At 36.6% G+C, this 24,393-nt stretch overlaps 1 protein-coding gene across 3 annotated transcripts in view; it reads right to left on the reverse strand.

Annotated features, from left to right (window-relative positions):
• Positions 1-24,393, reverse strand: part of CTC1 (CST telomere replication complex component 1) — a 210,478-nt gene that overhangs the window by 154,698 nt on the left and 31,387 nt on the right. For all 3 annotated transcript variants that reach the window (XM_053718286.1, XM_053718285.1, XM_053718287.1), the window contains 3 exons: positions 11,967-12,095; positions 9,771-9,997; positions 9,103-9,283 (listed from right to left, as the gene is read on the reverse strand). In XM_053718286.1, the coding sequence (XP_053574261.1) occupies positions 9,103-9,283; positions 9,771-9,997; positions 11,967-12,095 (537 nt within the window). The remainder of the gene's footprint in view (positions 1-9,102; positions 9,284-9,770; positions 9,998-11,966; positions 12,096-24,393) is intronic.

Consider the following 24,393-nt stretch of genomic DNA (forward strand, 5'->3'; position numbering starts at 1 on the left):
CAAGACAACAATTTAATGTCTACTTCATGCATAGGCTCCAACGGTGTCTTTGCCTCCTCCTGGTGGCCAGGTTCTGTATTTCCCAAAAATAATGAATGCAGCTGTGGACTCTTCCCGTTTAAGAAGAAAAGGGTGGTTCTTGTGGATTCTTACCTCCATGAAAGAAATTAATTTAGCAGGTAAGCATTTGACCTGTGCATTCCAAAGTTTTGTTAACTCCCGAATGCGAAAGAAGGCCACCAATCGCAGCATTCAATTCTTTTCGGAGCCCGATTTCTGCTTGTGAAAGTGAAAAACATTAAAATCTGGAAAGAGTAAAATGACAAGTGGCAGCATTCTTCCACATTCAGCCGTGAATGAAACTGCCGAATGCAGTGTAAGCATAAATTACATTTTCTCTTTCATATTCCATGAGTCATTACTCCTGCAAACAAATACATGAACTGTTGAGTCTACAAATAATAAGGAAAGGACAATTAGTCAGGCATTCAGAGACAAGCTCTTCTTCTTCTTTTGAGTTCTACTCTTGTGCCTTAATTATTTGGGTGGTTTGCATAACTTTTTTTTTTAGGAGGTGCAGTACGGGAATACCCAGATTTGTTAAATAACTGGTACGGTGAACGGTGAAAGGATAGAGACTTCTACTCTATATAATTATCCACAATAATAGTTTGAGTATTGTGCCTTAATTATTTGGGTGGTTTGCATAACTTTTTTTTTTTAGGAGGTGCAGTACGGGAATACCCAGATTTGTTAAATAACTGGTACGGTGAACGGTGAAAGGATAGAGACTTCTACTCTATATAATTATCCACAATAATAGTTTGAGTATAGGGCTCTTTTGTACTCGCCGTTCCCTTATTAGTGGTTACTCAGATTGTACTGGCCTCAACTTTATTAGATTGTAGTTCTATGGCACTTGACTTATACATAATTTATGGCTTTTGACACTGCATGTCCAGCATAGAGGAGGGGGTTCATTGTGTTTTTCTGTGTTTTTTACTTATGTTTTAATATGCAGCAGTATGTATGTTTTTACAAATTGTGATTTTAATCTTGCATTAAAAGGATACATTTTACATTTCTTGTCCCAATGGGCTATTCATTCTGAGTAGGATACCTCCCCTCGGTTATATTAAGTCTCCCTTGTTAGAAAAGCCCAAGAAGTAGAAGCTGATGTAGTAGAATGGCCAGTAATATGTTTAGGACGAGACTGTCCCACCTCCAAGTACGCCTTGTTAATCAAATGTTTAAGCCTGGAAGCTAATGTAACAGATGTTGCCTTTTGACCCCTTCTAGAAGCAGAGAAATGAACAGTCGTGAGGATTCCAAAGTAGAAAAGATCTGGAGCGCAAAAAGAAAAGGGAACTGCAATAGTGTGAGATCCAACAACACTTTTAATTAGCACGCAATTAAAATCTACTCACAAAATTTCCAAATAAGTCAAGCACATAGCATCAAACATGAAGAGTATTCCGGTGCTTCTCTCACGGCTGTATCCTTGCAAGACTCGGCGTGTGACGTCACCACCCGATCTACTTGACTGCAAAGGGGTTAAATGCTGTCAAAGTTGTAGTGGTGTCACAGCTGGTGAACCAATCAGAAGAAGGCATACATGTGTATGGGCCAATCACTGGCAGTATTTTCACCTGGAGGAGACTGAAGTAGTTCCAGGAGGACGTTAACTATGTTCTTGTCCCCTTTAATTCCTTCTCCGTAAAACCTTCTCCGGGAAATCTAACCTGCAAATCCCTTCTCCCAATCACATGTCCCCTGCTGAGTTGTTTTGTTCTCCTGAGTGAGTCTGACCTGACACTTTATAACATCAAAGCTTATGGACATTACAGACATTTATATCAGTAAGAACATTGACCAATTGATTAGTTCATAAGTGTGTACTATTATTAAGATTATTGGAAATTTATTGATTCCTCCTTTTTAACTATTCATAATTTGGTTGAGACAAGCGCTTCTAGTTTCATATATCTATCAGTCGTGAGGATTGTCTAAAATCCTTAGTTTCCTGTAAATAGAATTTCAAGGTTCTTACAACATCCAAATTATAAAGAAACCTCTCTTTAGAATTCTTTTTCGATTAGGACAAAAAGATGGAACAACAATCTCCCGAACACACCACCTTTGGCAAGAAATCAAGCAGTCCTTAAAACTGCCTGAAGGTTTAATGGCCTGAATTAAGGTTTCAATGACAGAATAAAAAAAAAATCTCTGTTTTTAAACTAGGTGTTTAATCTCCAAGCCATCAAGTTGAGAGACTTTAAATTCTGATAAAAAAGGGACCTTGAGATAGAAGATCGTGGGGACAGAGGAAGAGACCACAGAGGGCAACTTGACATCTGCACCAGTTCCACAAAACAAGTCCAAGGCCAAGCTGGAGCAATCAGAATTACTGATGACAGCTCCTGCTTGATCCGGGCTATCACTCTTGGCAACAGAACAATGGGTGGAAAGATGTAAGCAAGACGAAAAAACAACCAGGGAACTACAGGTGCAGCCACAAACTCTGCTTGAGAATCCCTGGACCTTGCAAAATATCCAGAAAGCTTTTTGTTTAACCTAGAAGCCATCAGGTCTATCTCTGGGAGACCCCACCATTCTACAATCTGATGGAAAACTTCCAGATGAAGAGACTACTCCCCAGGATGAAGAGATTGGCAACTACGAAAATCTGCTTCCAATTGCTCACTCCTGCAATATGCAATATTGCTCACTCCTGCAATATGAACAGCAGAAATTGTACAGAGATTGTTATAAGCCACTGCTGTGACATTGTTTGAATAAAAATGCAGATAAGTCTATTTTCAGAAGAGGCCAGCTCTGAAGGGCCCTGCATATTGCATGGAGTTCCAGAATGATTATTTGTATCCTCACCTCATGAGGAAACCAAACTCACTGTGCTTTCCTGAATTTCCCAAACTGCACCCCAACTTGAAAGACTTGCATCTGTCATGATAGCAGCCCAGGTTAGATGAACAAATGATACCCACAGAGAAATAAACAGTTGATTTGTCCACCAGGAAAGAAATTGTCTTGCTCTGAGATCAAAAAAAGAGTGCTGAGTGTAATCTTTGCATTACTTACAAAGCTGAAGAGGGCTCTTGTGAAACCAAGAAAATGGAATAGCATCAAATGCTACTATCATTAGACCTAGCATCTCCATGCAAAATGCTATTGTAGGAAAGGGAAATGACCTAAAATGAAGGTAAACTTTGATGAATGAAAGCCCGTTTTTTAAAAATACTATTAAAACAGGGGCACTTTCATTCATCAAAGTTTAGAAAGCAGCCGTTTTGTTTAAAAACTTACCTTTCTTCTCTTCACAGTCGGAGGAGCTTCCCCCGCCCGGAGATCCTCTCTTCACACGTCAGCAATGACTAATCCGGCTTCCTCCAATCACAACTTTCCCTCCAGAGGTAACATTGCCTGAGGTCATTTCTGTGATAGGAGGAAGCCGGATTAGTCATTGCTGACGTGTGAAGAGAGGATCTCCGGGCGGGGAAAGCTGCTCAGGCTGTGAAGAGAAGAAAGGTAAGTTTTTAAACAAAACGGCTGCTTTCTAAACTTTAATGAATGAAAAGTGCCTCTGTTTTTAACAGTATTTTTAAAAACCGGCTTTCATTCATCAAACTTTGCCTTCACTTTAAGACATTAACAAGCTGTCTGTAACTTTAATCTCCTTTGATCTGTCAAAGAGAGTCTTATAAAGGTTGAGTCTATAATGAAACCTAGGAAGGAAACTCTAGTTAGAGGAAAAAGAGAAATCTGGAAAATTGATCCTCCAATCATGCTTTTGAAGAAATGAGAGACTTCTTGGGAACAAAGAACAGAGAAAAGCTCATTTCCCTCCAGTCACAGTAGAGATAAATGGCCTCTAGTTATCAAGCCGTCAACCACAAATACGCTGGAATTCCGCAGCTTATTTGTGGCGAGGCTGATTCGCCTTAGTTATCAAAGGCTAGAGACCGGCAAAAGTAGAATATAGTGACGTAAGCTACGATCCGCCGGTCTCAGTCCAACACAGATCGATTCTTACGTCACTACAGATGTGCTGAACGCAAGTTCGGCACAATCTGACTACTTTTGCTAGTTATCAAATAACTAGCAGGTACGCTCGGCACTATTCCGGCCCAGCATACCTGGTTTTCAATCCGCCGCCCTGGAGGCGGCGGATCCCATAGGAATCAATGGGAATCTGACAGCAGCGAAAGCTCATGTTCGCTGCTGCCCGATATCCCATTGATCTCTATGGGAAGTGTCTGCACCTAACACCCTAACATGTACCCCGAGTCTAAACACCCCTAATGTTTAACCCCTAAACCGCCGCTCCCAGACCCCGCCGCCACCTATATTAAACTTATTAACCCCTAAACCTAAGTCTAACACTAACACCCCCCTAACTTAAATATTATTTTAATAAATCTAAATACATATTACTATTATTAACTAAATTATTCCTATTTAAAACTAAATACTTACCTGTAAAATAAACATTAAGATAGCTAAAATATAATTAATAATTATATTGTAGCTATTTTAGGATTTATTTTTATTTTACAGGCAACTTTGTATTTATTTTAACTAGGTAGAATAGTTATTAAATAGTTAATAACTATTTAATAGCTCCCTAGCTAAAATAAATACAAAATAACCTGTAAAATAAATCCTAACCTAAGTTACAATTACACCTAACACTACACTATCATTAAATTAATTAAATGAATTACCTAAAATTACCTAAAATTAAATACAATTAAATAAACTAAACTATAGTACAAAAACAAACACTAAATTACAGAAAATAAAATTTTTTTACAAGAAGTTTAAACTAATTACACCTAATCTAAGCCCCCTAATAAAATAAAAGCCCCCCAAAAAAATAAAATGCCCTACCCCCGTGATTCTCAACAGCCGGGCCGCGACGGCCCTACTGCCGGGCCGCGACCCGACGCTCACTCCGACAGGCCCACCACTCAACATAGCTCTGAAATTCTGGACGGGCCTGTCAGAGCACCAGTGCGCATGTCTGCTTGTGCGTTGTTATCGTGTAGCGGCAGGGAGCGTGACACAGCGTGAGAAGAACCAGATCGGCTCACAGGTTAGTAAGCCCACTAACACCAATGATGTAACATAATTAGGGTGGCCACTGACACCAATGAACGTCTTTTTATTATAATTAACCCACTGACACCAATGCGCATATATATATATATATATATATATATATGGATTCCACTGACACCAATGAATTGTTATGTAAAAACCCACTGTACACCAATGTATTTATATCCCACTGACACAATGAATTATTATATAATTACCCACTGTACACCAATGTATTTATATATATTTATATCCCACTGACACCAATGAATTATTATATAATTAACCCACTGTACTCCAATGTGTGTGTGTATATATATATATATATATATATATATATATATATATATATATATATATATATATATATATACACTGTATATATATATATATATTACATTTCTGTACAGTGGGTTAATTATATAATAATTAATTGGTTTCAGTGGGATATAGATATATATATATATATATATATATATATATACACTGTATATATATATATTTAAAAAATACATTGGTGTACAGTGGGTTAATTAAATAATAGTTAATTGGTGTCAGTGGGATATTGGGATATATATGTGTGTGTGTGTATAAAATTAACCCACTGTCACACATATATATATATATATATATATATATATATATATATATATATATATAAAGTCTCCACACTTTACAACCCACTCCCAATGATTACCGGGCCCTGGACAGCTCCGGCTAAAATTTACCGGGCCTTGAGTTCACTTGGCTTGAGAACCCCTGCCCTACCCTATACTAAATTACAAAGTAATCAGCTCTTTTACCAGCCCTTAAAAGGGCTTTTTGCGGGGCATTGCCCCAAAGTAATCAGCTCTTTTACCTGTAAAAAAAAAAATACAACCCCCCCGAACATTAAAACCTCCACCCACATACCCCTACTCTAACCCACCCAAACCCCCCTTAAATAAACTTAACACTAACCCCCTGAAGATCACCCTACCTTTAGCCGCCTTCACCCAGCCGGGCCGAACTCTTCATCCAAGCGGGGCAGAAGAGGTCCTCCATCCGGTAGAAGTCTTCATCCAAGCGGCGTCTTCTATCTTCAATCATCCGGAACGGAGCCATCTTCCATCCAGCCGACGCGGAGCCATCTTCTTCCAACGACGTCCTAACACCGAATGAAGGTACCTTTAAGGGACGTCATCCAAGATGGCGTCCCTCGAATTCCGATTGGCTGATAGGATTCTATCAGCCAATCGGAATTAAGGTAGGAAAAATCCGATTGGCTGATTCAATCAGCCAATCGGATTGAAGTTCAATCCGATTGGCTGATCCAATCAGCCAATCGGATTGACCTTGCATTCTATTGGCTGTTCCGATCATTAATGTTGGGAGGGGGTTGTATTTTTTTTTACAGGTAAAAGAGCCGATTACTTTAGGGCAATGCCCCGCAAAAAGCCATTTTAAGGGCTGGTAAAAGAGCTGATTACTTTGTAATTTAGTATAGGGTAGGGCATTTTATTGCACTTACTTGGAGGCATAGCCGATCACATCTCAGAAATAGTTGAGCGCACAAAACCTTTAAATCCTGAAGCAAAAGCTGAAGAACTCACCAGTATAGAGAAAACAGAGGGAGAACAGATTCTTTTAGAGGCAAAAGCAGCATTAGGCTGATTAGAATGCATAAGGTGATCCAAAAAGGGACTGCAAAGCTGAGAAGAGGCAGATACAGACGCAATCTTGCAAAGTACACGTTTAAAAAAAGGATACTAAGTGTTTAGCGGATCTACCCTCTCTAAAGGATTAATGTAGTTGGGACAGTTCCAGGATGCTTCATTACAGAGGAAAAATAAGACACCCACAAAGCAACACCACAAATTCAAGACAATAAATGCAAAATACACATACACAGTCAAGGGTTTAAAGTGAATGTAAATTTTGATGCTAAAGTGCCCGGTTTTTAAAACTTTGATTAAAAACAGGGGCACTTTAATTCATCAATATTTTCATTTCACTCCTGTTGTGAAAATAAACTTACTTTTTAATCTTCACAGCAGCTCCAGCTTCCTCCACCTGTTTCAAAGCCTCTTCCTGGGTCTAAAATGAGGTATCTGGCTTCCTCCAATCACAGCAGTGAATCAGACACTGAATCCCCCGGGGGGGAATCTGTGATTGGAGGATGACCTATCAATCATTTCTGACATCAGAAATGGCTTGTGAGACCGGAGGAAGCAGCAGCTGCTGTGAAGTTTAAAAGGTAAGTTTTTTGTCACAACAGGAGTGAAATGTAAATTTTGATGAATTAAAGTGCCCCTGTTTTTAATCAAAGTTTTAAAAACCGGGCACTTAAACATCAAAATTTACATTCACTTTAAGCTGAGACACAGAAGTGAGCAAAGAATAAATGCAGCAATGACCTTCTAACATCTAAATATATGCAAAAGAACAAAGCTAAGAAAATCTTGGTACAACAGAGGAACGCTAAGCAGGAGAAGAAGACACTGAAATAACGCAATGGAAAAAATAACTCTTTTGCTAATGTAAAGAATGTGTGCTAACCTGAGCCGGCAACGCAGCGCAAATGCACAAGGGGGCAGTAGAACTGTTGAATGCTCAATACATAAAAAAAGGTAAAGCCAATGCTTGTTACACAGAAGCGCTGAAAAAGACTAAAAAGGATGACATGCTAATTGGACAAAGAGCAAACATGCAATAAATACCAAAAAAAACACTGAGAAAAGCTGACGCGCAAACAAAACAGAGCGTCCAAAAAATATGTTAAATTTCAATGTGGCACATGCTACCAAAAAATAGAATGCATATAAAATACTAGAAGGCCCCTAAAATTGCCCAAAACAGTATGTGAAAATAAATGTCTGTGTAACAAGATGTCCCCTGGCTATAATGTATCTTATACCAAATGTGCCATAGCCCATCCAGTGCTGTGCACATGACAGCAAAGGATCTAAATGTGGAGTAGATCGACAACCCAACAGGAGGAGGCTAAGGGACCAATCACCGAGACACCTGTGGCAGGCTTGTGATTAACTCCTCGCTGGGGGTGATTATGTCACTATCCTGTAGTCCAAATAGCAGCTCTCTTAGGGGAAAATGGGTCTCAAGCCGGTCTGAGGACCCTTTCAACGAAGAAACTGGAGCATCTAAAAGTGTGCTGCCTCTTCTCCACCTCAATTCTTCACCTTCCTCTTGTGGAGGCAAAGAAAGGATTAGTTTACCATTGAGGTGGCAGAGTTTAAAGGGACAGTTAACACCAGAATTTTTGTTGTTTAAAAAGATAGATAATCCCTTTATTACCCATTCCCCAGTTTTCCATAACCAACACAGTTATAATAATACACGTTTTACCTCTGTGATTACCTTGTATCTATGCCTGTGCAAACTGCCCCCTTATTTCAGTTCTTTTGACAGACTTGCATTTTAGCCAATCAGTGCTCACTTCTAGGTAACTTCACGTGTGTGAAAACAACATTATCTATATGACACACATGAACTAACTACCTCTATTGGCGAAAAACTGTCAAAATGCATCAGATTAGAGGCAGCCTTCAAGGTCTAAGAAATTAACATAAGAACCTTCAACTAAGAATACCAAGAGGAGAGGAAATGGGGGTTCCATCAGAGCTCTGATCATCCTAAGACAAATGTCTGCACATTTTTTCAGGTGATAACCATATATTGATGTAATTACTTACAACTTAGGACTTGTGAGAGGTCACATGTTCCTCTATATAGTGGGGAGGGCTGAATTATAGGCTGTAGAAAATCCCCGCCACCTGCATTGTTAACATTGAGGAAGAACCTTTGATCCTGGCCATTTCAACTTTCTTATTAACATCCATCATGCACAGCAAAGACAACATAACAGTGAGGTGCATTTTATTCAGGGAGCTAATGCCCCCTTTGTCACTGCTACATTTTTAAATGTTTTTGTATACATTATATTTGTAATTGTATCATTTAAGATGCTATCACCATTTCCCATACCTTTCTGAGGGGGCAATCATGCAGGACGTCCAAGATCTCACCCTGAGGGTTTCTCTCATGTGACCCCCCTGGCAAGTAGAGAGAGGAGAGAGTCTGGGAGAGCAAATTCTCTGCTAAACCTGGAGGACCAGACCCAAGTGGTCCCACAAGACAGCGCTGTGTAACAAGATATGGATATAGCCTGCAAGGCAATCAGTAAGACAGCATTAGTCCATCCTTTATCCATCATACATGATCTGATAAACTTTAACCATACTATCCAGTAGACATGTGCAACATTTTGGATTTTGCTACTTGTTTTGCAAACAAATAAAGTTCTTTATGTCTGATATTTCTTTATTTATAGTACCAGACAGAATATATTAGGGCTGGTGGTTCCTGGACTTATGTGTCCAAATGTATTTTGAGTTAAAGTTCTGGCCCAATATATCCAGTGTCTAAACTAAACAAATTCAAGAAACAGAGGAGCATTTTTTATTTTGAATAATAATGAAATCCAATATATTTTTGCACATGTCTAATATCCAGGTTATTTTCCCCCCTCTCCAGCTCTTTCACAAGTTTCCTAATCAAACCTTCCTACCATTTCTCTAGCTTGTTTTAATCTCTACAATAAAATGCTTTCTGATTTTGCCTTTATATCCATTTAACCTGATCTATTTTCTTACTTTTCACGCAGTTTCTCCACAACATCAGATACCCAAAGATACTCTGGCAGCCTCAATTGGTAACGGAACAGGAGATGTAAGTGAAGATTACTGGCTGCAACAACGGGCGAGTGAGAAGAGGAAAGCCGTGAGAACTCAGAAATGTGCACGCGACTTCTGAGACAACAAGCAAGGACAAGTGGTGGGAAAAGGGGACTAGGAGACTGCTGGAGATGAGCATCAAATACCTAAAGATGAGAAATAAAGAAAAAAAAAAGAGAAGGAACTGGCTTGAGACAAACAACGGATATTTAACTTAAATGCATATCCCTCATAAATTATTTAAATTGAGCACAGTAATAACACAAGTAAAAAGTGGGTAATATAGTGGGCTATTAGAAAATGGGAATAGTTACTTCCATATTTCTGATATTAACAGCCTCTACTCTATAGCACCCAGTAATTAAAAATGTGGAAAAGAAAGGGCTTGTGGACTCGGTTTGCGTGTCTGGTCTCTAAAATTAATTAAATCATCATAAGGGATAAGGCTAGTGGCAGGATTTGTAGGAATATCCTATATTAAACACATGTATTCACACACTGTGTAGAACAAGCTATGCGCTTGAGGGCGTCCTCCTACCTGCGTACTGCTCTGATTTAACAGAGTCAGCCGATTTCTAGCTATAGTCCCTATTATTCAGAACGAATCACACATACAGCACAATGCATTCAAAGATTATTGAGAATATATATATATACTGTAGTGGCTAAAAGTATGTTTAACTTCAGCTATCAGCTAAGTTGAATTTCTATATTAGATACAAATTGTCAGTATCATGTTGATAACTCTCAGTATGGAACTACACAGTAACTTATAGTTATAGCGTTAATGCATATAAACTAAGTCTGGACAAAACAATGTATCAACATATACTCAAGCACTACAATCTCAATGGCGGTATTAGGCAAAAAAACGCTATCACAAATGCTTAGTATTGTGTGTTATTAGGACTAGATTACTCAAACACGCTATAAAGCCGAGGCCACGCCCACCGACGCGTTTCCGTCACATGAACGTGACTTCGTCGAAGTCACGTTCATGTGACGGAAACGCGTTATTAACTATGGGTGAATGCTGGTTACAAAAGGATCACTCTGAATTACAGTCTATAGGTTATTAGACCCATGACTTTACACTTTTACCAGCATCTCCTATTAGTAACGTCTGTTTAAGCATATATGTCAATAAAGTGTAATTAAACTTCATTTACTACTTGATTAATTTACTGTATAATTCTACACTTGACTTAAATGTCACAAACCCCCTTTTTTCCCCTAATCTTATTATTACATAGATATAATAACCAGACACTTTTAATGGCTGGTTAATTATTGCGCTCCGGCAAATTTGCCCGTTTGCAGGAGCGCAATAATTTAGTGCTCCACTTGTAATCTAGCTCATAGAGTTGTACAGTTGCTAATGATAAAATTACATGATCTATTGATTCTGGCGCCTAGACAAGCACAGTCAGTCACATAAAATGGGGGGGACCAGAGAAACTCAATGTCACTCACATCTTTGAGCTGCTGCACCTTCAATACAAATGATATGGGTTTAACTGCACTCTACATTATATGACAGCTGAGCTGCAATCTGTATCATAACACTGATGACAGCATCCCTATGCAAGGCCTGTGGTCAGTGCCCTGCTTGCCCCACCCACAGTGCAGGCAAGCCTAAAGGAGTGATTTCTAGTACATTTAAGGGACAGTATAGTTAAAACTAAACTTTCATGATTTAGATAGGGCATGCAATTTTAAACAACTTTCCAATTTACTTTTATCATCAAATTTGCTGTGTTCTTTTGGTATTCTTTGTTGAAAGCTAAACCTAGGTAGGTTCATATGCTAACTTCTAAGCCCTTAAAGGCCTCCTCTTATCTCAGTGCATTTTGACAGTTTTTCCCAGTTAGACAGCGCTAGTTTGTGTGTACCATATAGATACTATATAGATAACATTGTGCTCACTCCCGTGGAGTTATTAAAATCAGCACTGACTTGCTAAAATGCAAGTCTGTCAAAAGAACTGAAATAAGGGGCCAGTCTGCAGAGAAGAGAACCAAGAAAAATTGATAATAGGAGTAAATTAGAAAGTTGCTCTATCTGAATCAAGAAAGAAAGAAATTAGGTTTAGTGTCCCTTTACTCCAGCTCTCACCTCCACTGTCGCTCCCTCTCTCAGCCCCCTTCCTCTGTTTGGCAGTTGCAGGTACGCAGTGCAAAGCACCAGTTCCCCATCAAGTTCATATAGACCGGCGCAGGGGTCCAAGATCTTAGTCAGCACTCCCTGAAAAGAAGAAAGGACAAATTGAGAAACTTATGTAGGTGCAAAAGGTCAGAGGGAAGGAAATTTGTTTGAGAAGAGAGCGAGAAGTTATATGAATAAGAAATATTGATGCACAAAGTAGGAAAAAGTAGAGAAGTTTAAATAAAAACAATTTTGCATGATGAAATAATTATTTTGCATGATATAATTGCTAAGACTGATGTCCACGTGTGATTTATCTTGCTTTACTTTCCTATCCCTGCTATGCTTAAAAGCTGCACTGGCATGAGAGAAACCGTGAGGCACTGTGAAGGTCACCCAGAATCCCTTGCTCCAGTGGAAATGCTGTTGAGATTTTCTGTTAAAAAATGTGCAGGTGTACAATATAATAATTCAGTGTGTATATGTATCTATTTTCCAGTTAACTACTATTATCTAATTTGATTCAATCTCTTGGTATCCTTTGCTGAAAAGCATACCTAGGTAGGCTCAGGTGTATTACTGGGAGCTAGCTGCTGGCTGCACATGAAAGCTTCTTGTCATTGGCTCACCTGATGTGGTCATTAGGCTCCCAATATTAAATTGCAGCCCCTTCAACAAAACATACCAAGAGAAGGAAGCTCATTTGATAATAGACGGAAAATGGAAAGTTGTTTAAAAGTGTATGCTTTAGCCGAAATCATAAAATAAATAATTTAGAGCATCATATCCCTTTAAACTAATGGACTATAGGATATTCACGTTCTTGCCCTATTTATGCGCTATACCAGTAGGTAAAAGCAGATCAAACAGTGAAGTAGTCGTATATTAAACTTCAGATATGGTTGTGTAATTTACCTCTACTAGGGAGCATTATGTATGGTTTATCTGCACATGCTACACAGTGACTGCTCAGCCCAGGAGCTCCTAAACATCTGGCCTCTGATCGGCCACAGCAAAAGGAAACAAGATACACATACTCAACTGGCTTTTTAAAAGGTATATTACTGGACTACTCTAAAATGGCAAAACTGTCAATGTTACTATCAAAATGATCATTTTAAATGTTTATAAAACATGTATTTTATGCAGTAACATATTGTTTATAACGTACACATCAAAATAACTTCCGAGGTCCCTTCAACCCAATAGGTATTTGCACCCAGTCTAATCAACAGTGTATGTCCTATTTCAATGTAGAGTTGCTACAATTAGCTGGAACACTAGACAGCAGGTCTGTGTTCCATATGGAGGCACAGTAGTCACACAGTTGGGGACTAAGGACATGTGGTGTACACAGTCACATTCTATTATACGATCATCCTCTGTCACAGTGACTCATACTTGAATACATCCAACTCCTGAATATATCATATTTTCCTTTTGAATAAAATAGTATGTATAGCGTCCACTGATCACCACCTACAACATGTCACTGTGTGCCAATCATATTTTATGTTTGCTTTACCATAGCTTTAGTTCAATCTGTTTTTTTTCCAAATAATTTAAATAAATGTATCTCAAAACAAAATTATGACTTAAAGGGACACTGAACCCAATTTTTTTCTTTCATGTTTCAGATAGAGCATGCAATTTTAAGCAACTTTCTAATTTACTCCTTTTATAAATTTTTCTTCATTCTCTTGCTAATTTTATTTGAAAAAGAAGGCATCTAAACTTACATTTTTGCATTTCAAATAAAGATACCAAGAGAATGAAGAAAAGTTGATAATAGGAGTAAATTAGAAAGTTGCTTAAAATTGCATGCTCTATCTAAATCACTAAAGAAAAAAAATGGGTTCAGTGTCCCTTTAAGCATATTTAGTGACCCAAATTGGTTTATTGTGGCAGCCATTCAGAGTAACTACTAAAGTTTTTTTCATAATTAAAAGGGACAGTAAACATCTTGAGATTTGTATATAAAATGTTTAAGTATGCATAATGAAACAGCTTGGCAATATATTTTCATTATTTATTTTGGCCCCTTTTCATGCAATTTAGCTCTGAAAATTGAGTGATTTCTAATTCCCAGAGCTGAAACTGCACAGACTGCTCAAGGCTAACCCTGCAACATAGATGTCCCTAATTGGCTTTATCAGATAACAACTGCCAAATAATGCACTCTATACTAACATTATAGCCATGGATAGCATTCTTGTTTCAGAGTTCAGATTGGCTCCTCCAAATAAATCAAGTGGTAGGTGGAATTTGTCTATTGATAAATAATGGAAGTAAAAATTATGTTAAAAAGGGACATGAGTCCCAAAATTTGTCTTTCATGATTCAGAAAAAGAAAATAAATTTAAAAATAGTTTCCGGTTTACTTCTATTATCAAATTTGCTTCATTCTTGTGTTGTTCTTTGTTGAAGAGATATCTAGATAGATAGCGTCTGGAGCAGTACATGACAGGATATAGCGCTGCTATCTAGTGCTCTTGCTTATATATAACATTCTTACAAAACCTATGCCATATAGTACTGTAGATACGTGCACACTCCTTAACTCACCTTCCTGTTTTTTCAATAAAGTATAACAAGAAAACAAAGAAAATTTGATAATATAAGTAAATTGGAAAGTTGTTTAAAAGTGTATACTCTGAATCATGAAAGAAAAAAAAAATGTCTTTTATGTCCCTTTAACCCCTGAAGGACCAGGAATTTCAGAGAAAAACTTGCCCAAAAGACCAGAGAATTTTTAACATTATTTGCTATCACTCCATTTAAACAGAAATAGAGCCTTGTTTTTGTATTTACCTATCTAAAACTTTTATAGATAGGTATTGATTTAGGTATAATTTCATGACACTGTTTTGCCAACAAATGCAATATTTAAAATTGTTTTAACTTTTCACAAACATTGGGGATCTCACTAAAATTATTTGCATACTGCTTGTGCAGTCATAGCACAAATGGTTGTAAAAGCGTCTCTGGGATCCCCTTTGTTTAGAAGAAGCAGAACTGCATGGCTTTGCTATTGCTTTTTGGTAATAAGAAGACCACTAATTGAAGCTGTGCACCACACTTCATTTCCAGCAGTGAAGGGGTTAATCAGGTAGCTTTTAAAGGGACAGTCTACACAAAACATGTTATTGTTTAAAAAGATAGATAATCCCTTTATTACCCATTCCCTAGTTTTGCATAACCAACACATTTATAATAATACACTTTTTACCTCTGTGATTACCTTGTATCTAAGCCTCTGCAAACTGCCCCCTTATTTCAGTTCTTTTGACAGACATCCATTTTAGCCAATCAGAGCTGGCTCACCTGATCTCCATGTGTGTGAGCACAGTGTTATCTATATGACACACATGAACTAACACCCTCTAGTGGTGAAAAACTGTCAAAATGCCCTGAGAGAAGAGGCGGCCTTCAAGGGCTTAGAAATTAGCAAATGAACCTCCTAGGTTTCGCTTTCAACTAAGAATACCAAGAGAACAAAGCAAAATTGATGATACCAGTAAATTGGAAAATTGTTTAAAATAACATTTGCTATCTGAATCACCTTTGTTTTTCTGATATTTACCTGACATTGGCCTAGATTTAGAGTTCGGCGGTAGCCGTCAAAACCAGCGTTAGAGGCTCCTAACGCGGGTTTTTTACGCACTCTGGTATTTAGAGTTTATTTACCGCGACTCAAAATACACCTAACGCTCAACTTTCTACCGCCACCTCAGACCCAGTAGTAAACATATACCGCACAAAAAAACATCCACGAATCACAAAACAAATATTACACAAAGTACACTTACACTCATACAAACACAACACTATCTTTATTTTTCGGAATTTTTATTTTTTCTTTAAAATACAAAGGATTAAAGTTGCGAGATCTCGGGTGTTTGAAAAAAATCCACACAAATCCATTTTCCCATTGACTTACATGGACATACGGGAAAAGACCCTCATATACCTACATCTAACGAATAACATTATCACAAACATACACTCATCGATGCATACAAACAATATACACCACATTACATACACAAAATATTTATTTATTACAAAAAGAACACGATTTAGTTACTTTTTCACACAAGCTCATGACGTCACTCACTTTACGAGGAAAACCAGTCTTAGAAAAAAAAATATAGAAATCTTTGGAGCCTCCATTGACTTCTATTGGGAAGACGTGCTCGTGCACGCGAAACCCTCATTTCCCTAACGCACGCAAATAGCGTAGACGGAAAAACTCCAAATACCAGCGCTAGAAAATACATGCTTTTATGCGTTAGACCCAGCTATGATAAATAGATCAAGAAATGACTATTTCCCTATGGTGGATTTATGTTTTTTAATATTAAATATTCACCACACCATAAATATTTTTAACACTTTTAGATTACATCAACTACAAATCCCCATCACTAGTAACACATTATTATTTCAATAAAATTACATTTACAATTAAAATAAAATTCAATACACATTTCTGGATTCACAAACACTACACAATGGGAAACATCTCTCATTTACCTTTATTATTGCATTTCTGTTATTCAACTCATATGCTTGCAGCAACTGCATATCTACATAGGCTTAACACATGATCACTCATGGATGCACATACATTACTTTTAACATTCACTCATACATGTGCATTCAAATGATGGGGGAAAAACACATTACATTCTCTCGAGGAATCACAAAACACAACATATGGATTTTACTGTACTTTTAACATCATGATTCCATCACCAGAAACCATTAGGAATTACCTACAACAAGAACATCATTACACCAGATTACAGATGTCACTTTATGGGAAGGAACAACAATGCCAGACCGCTATATAGAAGTCAGCATATGTGGGACACAATCACAATATATACGTACATGTACATAACACGCATCACCCATCACGCAACCACAAAGCACACATTTAGATTTTATTCAGCACACAATAACAATGTAGCACAATACAACAACACAATGAGGATTTCACAACTACATAGGCAGGTTAATAATATCATGACGTCATTAGAAGATTCAACCATACACATCACAGATTCACCACTGTACCGCCCCTTTAGGAACTTTAACACTCAATACTACAATACAACATATACGTAAAACACACTTTTGAACAGCATTATTATGGAGATTTCAATGGGACAATTCAGAAATATTGTCAGATCGCACATCAATTATATATATAATACTACAGATGACAGCCGGAAGTTATTCAGTATTCGTGCAATTTTTATGGGACGCATACAATATCGTCAGATCGAAAATCACTTATATATACAATACTACAGATGACAGCCGGAAGTTATTCAGCATTAGTGCGATTTGAAAGGGACGCATACAATATTGACAGCTCGGCAATCACTTATATATATAATACTACAGATGACAGACGGGAAGTTCGGAATTATTATTGCGATTTTAAAGGGACGCGTACAATATTCACATCTCGGCAATCACTTATATATACAATACTACAGATGACAGCCGGAAGTTATTCAGTATTAGTGCGATTTGAAAGGGACGCGTACAATATTCACATCTCGGCAATCACTTATATATACAATACTACAGATGACAGCCGGAAGTTATTCAGTATTAGTGCGATTTGAAAGGGACGCGTACAATATTCACATCTCGGCAATCACTTATATATACAATACTACAGATGACAGCCGGAAGTTATTCAGTATTAGTGCCATTTGAAAGGGACGCATACAATATTGACAGCTCGGCAATCACTTATATATACAATACTACAGATGGCAGACGGGAATTTCGGAATTATTATTGCGATTTGAAAGGGACGCGTACAATATTTTACAGCTCGGCAATCACTTATATATACAATACTACAGATGGCAGACGGGAAGTTCGGAATTATTATTGCGATTTTAAAGGGACGCGTACAATATTGACAGCTCGGCAATCACTTATATATATAATACTACAGATGGCAGACGGGAAGTTCTGAATTATTATTGCGATTTTAAAGGGACGCATACAATATTGACAGCTCGGCAATAACTTATATATACAATCCTACAGATGGCAGATGTTCCTTTATCATTTACAAACAATATTGCAGCAACATTGATCGATCACATTCGATGCACATTATACACAACTATGCACTTTCATTCATGTTAGCCTGGACGTGTGCTTGTTACTATAACATCGCGTTTAGGAAATATTGATTACGCATATGAACAAACATTACAAACATGCACTGTATGTGTGATATTTGACACTTTCACATTGAGAATCATTGTTTGAAACTAACATTTCAGCAAACAACAAATAAACGCCCACTGTGAAAGCATTCGCGCCGCTCACATACAAACAGGTGAATACAATCAGCAATCATTACAAACTCACTACCATTGGACTAATTGTACTATAAATCCCCCAAACAACATGGCCAATGCATCACTTGTGATCCACATCAGATCAAGTGCTTACCTTGTTACGCTGTTTTGAAAGATGGATGACGATGACATGGTAGACGCTGCTGGTGGTGCTATTGGCGAACTAGCTGTTGGTCGAATCAGGCAGCCTCGGCGGCTCAGACCGAGACGAAGGGGTCGTCTGGTTCGAGGTCCTCGTGTCTACAGGGTGAGACCCACCTTGGAAAACATGAGTGACTTTGAGGTTTTTGATAAGTATCGGCTCGATCGCGAACAGCTCATTGGCCTTTACGAGCTTCTTAAACCTCATTTGGAGCCACGTATACAAATAAGGACTGCTGTTCCCCCCATGAGTAAGATGCTAAGCTGTCTATACGTCCTGGCCTCCGGGAGTTTTCAATCCGGAGAACTGTACATGCATGGCCTGGCTCAAGGTACATTCTCTGGGGTGTTTGATAACTTTCTGAACGCCATGGTACGTATCAGTAAGCAATACATAGGATTCCCACAGAATGATGGTGATTGGAGGCGCCTGAAGCGGGAATTCTTTGATATTGCTCAATTGCCCAATGTCTTGGGAGCCATTGATTGTACCCACATTGCGCTGCGTGCTCCAATTGATGACTTGCCCTTCAGAAATCGCAAACATTTTCATAGCCTCAACGTGCAGTATGTTTGTGACGCACGGATGAGGATTATGCATGTGTATGCGAATTTTGGAGGTGCTTGTCATGATGCCCGCATCCTCTCTCTGTCGTCCCTGTGGAGACAGTTTGAGGAAAGACAAATGCCCCCTGGTTATCTCGTTGGTGAGTATTTGTGCACAACATGGTTAATTATTTTGACAATTGCCCCTGTATTTTTTAACTGTTAGCGTCATGTTCAGCTATAGGATTAAATTTAACCATTTGTTATTTACCGACGCTAATGTCTATTTTTATTGAAATGCAGATATGTAGCATGTCTTACCTTAAGTGTTCAGATAGAGAATGCAATGTAAACATGTAGTTAGCATTTTACACAAGGTTTGTTTTAGGAGAAATACGCATATGTAGCATGTCTTAGATGAAATGGCAAGATATTATCTCATGCAATTTAACCCTGTCATTGTCTTTTTCTGCTAATGTCTATTTTTATTGAAATGCAGATATGTAGCATGTCTTACCTTAAGTGTTCATATAGAGAATGCAATGTAAACATGTAGTTAGCATTTTACACAAGGTTTGGTTTAGGAGAAATACGCATATGTAGCATGTCTTAGATGAAATGGCAAGATATTATCTCATGCAATTTAACCCTGTCATTGTATTTTTCTGCTAATGTCTATTTTTATTGAAAAGCAGATATGTAGCATGTCTTACCTTAAGTGTTCATATAGAGAATGCAATGTAAACATGTAGTTAGCATTTTACACAAGGTTTGGTTTAGGAGAAATACGCATATGTAGCATGTCTTAGATGAAATGGCAAGATATTATCTCATGCAATTTAACCCTGTCATTTTATTTTTCTGCTAATGTCTATTTTTATTGAAATGCAGATATGTAGCATGTCTTACCTTAAGTGTTCATATAGAGAATGCAATGTAAACATGTAGTTAGCATTTTACACAAGGTTTGGTTTAGGAGAAATACGCATATGTAGCATGTCTTAGATGAAATGGCAAGATATTATCTCATTCAATTTAACCCTGTCATTGTCTATTTCTGCTAATGTCTAGTTTTATTGAAATGCAGATATGTAGCATGTCTTACCTTAAGTGTTCATATAGAGAATGCAATGTAAACATGTAGTTAGCATTTTACACAAGGTTTGGTTTAGGAGAAATACGCATATGTAGCATGTCTTCGATGAAATGGCTAGATACAGATTTATATATAATTTTTTTTTTTTTTTTTATGTTTCTGACAACTTTTAATATGGATTATGGTTTTTAAAAAATATATTTATACAACAATATACTAGTTTAAGTATTCTGTTTGAATTATGTTCTGTTCTAAATTTATAGGTGATTCTGGGTACATGAGCCGGCCTTGGCTCATTACCCCCTTGCGTAGCCCAACTGATGTGTCTGAGGAGCGCTACAATAGGGCTCATAAGAGAACCAGGGCGGTGGTTGAAAGGATGTTCGGGCTCCTGAAGATGAGATTCAGGTGCCTGGACCGTTCTGGAGGAGCACTCCAGTACAACCCAAAGAAGGTGGCTAAGATCGTTGTAGCCTGTAGCGTCCTGCATAATATTGCACAGCGGGCTGGGATGCTGCAGGCCGTCCCGGTGGACAGAGACCTCCTCAGAGATGAGGAGGATGATCCTGTTCTAGAGGGGGAATTCCAGGACGAGGGACTTGATGTCAGAGCAGACGTCATCAACCGCCACTTTAGACGGTAAATAATAGAAGTTACACTGGAGTATTTTCAATAGATGTGAACTCTAGGGAAATGACAAGTAGAGAATTGTGCAAACATGTTAGTATTGATAAAATGTTATAATAATATTTATTTCTCATAATATAGGTGATGCTCTGGGCATTGGGTCCTATAGCGAGTCTTTGCCACCTGGTTTTTATAGAGGACATCAGATGGTAAGTAGAAATGTATGGACTGTTGCTGGCATGATTTGTACACAAATACATAATATGGCATAAATTTTTAAAAATATAACTTTGTTTACACATTACTTATGTACATAATCAGAAAGGGATACTCTAGAATGACTATGGTTCAATGTCACACAGAGGTTTGTTATGCTCAATATGACTCATCTTCACACTTGATAGAAAATAACACAGGTTCATACACAGGCTTAGTAAGCTAGTGATAGATATTTATTATGAAATGGGGGGTGGGAGAGGGGTACAGAACTGATTCACACACTTGTATGAAATCTTTATATATAATTTCTTACATTAGGGAGATGACTTAATATAAAGACTGAAAGGGAACAATTTGAAGCCTGACAGTGAAGATTTCCAAGACTGACAGTGGGGAAAAAGCCAAGATTGAAATTGAAGTATACCAATGGGATCATGTCTGGCATATTTAAATTCTGCTGACCTTGAAAACCATACAAAGACATGTTCACATGGTAAGTGCAAACTATTTGATAGAATAAGGCTGTGGAGACATCCTATTGGAGACACTTAGATGATTTTCTATTTTGTAGATGGTATTTCCCAGTCCTCTATTTAATGAACTGATGAATAAGACACCTATTGAAGATCAACTGTTTACCCCTGAATTGACATTCAAAGACCATGCATTGTCCAGGTTGGTGTACCAATGCATGCTAGTGAAGACTGTAGAATATTAGTAGCTTACATACATTAGTCATATTTAGTTCTTAATTAGATATTTAGGGATCACAATCAGACACTTAGATGATTTTACTTTTTTAGATGGTATTTCCCAGTCCTCTATTTAATGAACTGATGAATAAGACACCTATTGAAGATCAACTGTTTACCCCTGAATTGACATTCAAAGACCATGCATTGTCCAGGTTGGTGTACCAATGCATGCTAGTGAAGACTGTAGAATATTAGTAGCTTACATACATTAGTCATATTTAGTTCTTAATTAGATATTTAGGGATCACAATCAGACACTTAGATGATTTTACTTTTTTAGATGGTATTTCCCAGTCCTCTATTTAATGAACTGATGAATAAGACACCTATTGAAGATCAACTGTTTACCCCTGAATTGACATTCAAAGACCATGCATTGTCCAGGTTGGTGTACCAATGCATGCTAGTGAAGACTGTAGAATATTAGTAGCTTACATACATTAGTCATATTTAGTTCTTAATTAGATATTTAGGGATCACAATCAGACACTTAGATGATTTTACTTTTTTAGATGGTATTTCCCAGTCCTCTATTTAATGAACTGATGAATAAGACACCTATTGAAGATCAACTGTTTACCCCTGAATTGACATTCAAAGACCATGCATTGTCCAGGTTGGTGTACCAATGCATGCTAGTGAAGACTGTAGAATATTAGTAGCTTACATACATTAGTCATATTTAGTTCTTAATTATATATTTAGGGATCACAATCAGAAAAAGGAATACATATTATAGTTGATATAGAGGTATTTGAATGGACATGAAATATTACATTTATGTTCAGCATACATATATTGTTTACATGTGATATACATTATTATGTATAAATTTTATTTTTGAAATTTAAATATTATTTTTAATCAACAATATAATGGTGTATGTATTTCATTAATTTAAAATGAATGTAATGATTATCTTTAAAAAATGTTGATCAAAGTTAGAGCATAGACACCATATGATTTTAAATGTATTTTATGAATATTTTACAACGTGTGTATTAACTTTGTTCCATTTTTATTATTTGTCATTTCAGATTGGCATCTGATGACTTCATGGAATATTTATTTATTTTCTATTAAATATATATATTTTTTTTAGCAGATTCTAATATATATCAATATAATCTGTAAATAAATAAAACTTGGACTCCCATGACTGGTAGTTGGCTATTTGACAAGCACATGCATAAGAGAAAATAATGCATTAATAGTAGAAAATAAAATTCTTCAGAGAATATTAAAAGATATATTTTAACATTAATTGGGGAGTCATATTCTTCAATGCTTTTATATTGAAAAAGTATATATTAAAAATATTTAGGATATGTATTAATATTATGATTGTTTTAACATTTAATAAGGTGAAGTGGTTCAATTACATGAAAGTGACAGTGTTGTTGAATGTAAAAAGAATTGTATAAGATCATGTATCTTCCTTAGGTATCTCAAAACATTATTAGAAAATATTTTACAATTATTACATTTATAAATGGTAGGTCATTTAACTTTATAATTTTTAATAATTAGTTATTGGATGCCAGGTTAATCTATGTAATTTTCTAGTGGAGTCATTTAACTATACTTAGTAATATTATGTATTTATTACAATCTTACCTCTTGGGTTAGACATCAAATATCTATATAGAATGTAATTTCCCCTTTAGTTTATTTTGTCAATGTTAAATAAAAATACAATATGTTTGGGTCCTTAAAGGGGTCATTCAAAATGTATATTTTGTATACATTGTTACAAATATCATACAAGAATTTAAACATATTTAGAATGTACTATAGAATTACATTCAGTCTTTAAATATACTTGTTAAAATAAAAATAAATGCACATATCTTAGTGAATGATATAAGGCATCTATATGCAAACAACAATCAGCATCAAAATAGCCTATGTAGAGATGTATTTAATCCACGAATATATATAATTACAATATAATGATTGAATAACAAAACATATTAAGTTGGTCAAATATAAGATTATGATACAAAATGCATACATAACATATAGCTTAATGTCCCTCTACGCTGAAGGCTAAAAAATACCTCATTTAATAAATATATTTCAGTCAGTGTGTAAAACAATCTAGAAGTTAATCTAAATTTGCTTTACTCATATGTTAGACTCATTTAGCAAAAGGAAGGTGCCTAGGTTTATGATATATTAAGCATTATTGTGAAATGTTTATTTAAAGGGACATGAACTCAAAATATACTTAAAGGTAGCCATTTAAAAAAACAATGATTTATACATTCTGAATGAGTATTCTATTTTAATCAACTTTAAAACTTGTCTCATATTATGAATGCTCATTGTGATGTTGCTATCATTACTTTAGAAATAAGGCAGTAAATAGCTAATTTATTTGCTTCAGTACTCTGGACAGAACTTGATTGTTTGGAATAATTGATGCAACAATCGTCAAGGACAACCCAGGTTTTTATTAAACAATTGTCCGTAATATAAAATATCATTATTGATTTTCAAAGAAACATAACAAGATAACTTAACATTTGATAATCGTATTAAATAATAAAGTTTATTAACATTTCATGCTCAATCACCAATGGTAAATTTGTTTGGACAGTGTCCCTTTAAGA

This window comes from Bombina bombina, chromosome 6 (genome assembly GCF_027579735.1).
Source record: "Bombina bombina isolate aBomBom1 chromosome 6, aBomBom1.pri, whole genome shotgun sequence".
NCBI classification, from domain to species: domain Eukaryota; kingdom Metazoa; phylum Chordata; class Amphibia; order Anura; family Bombinatoridae; genus Bombina; species Bombina bombina.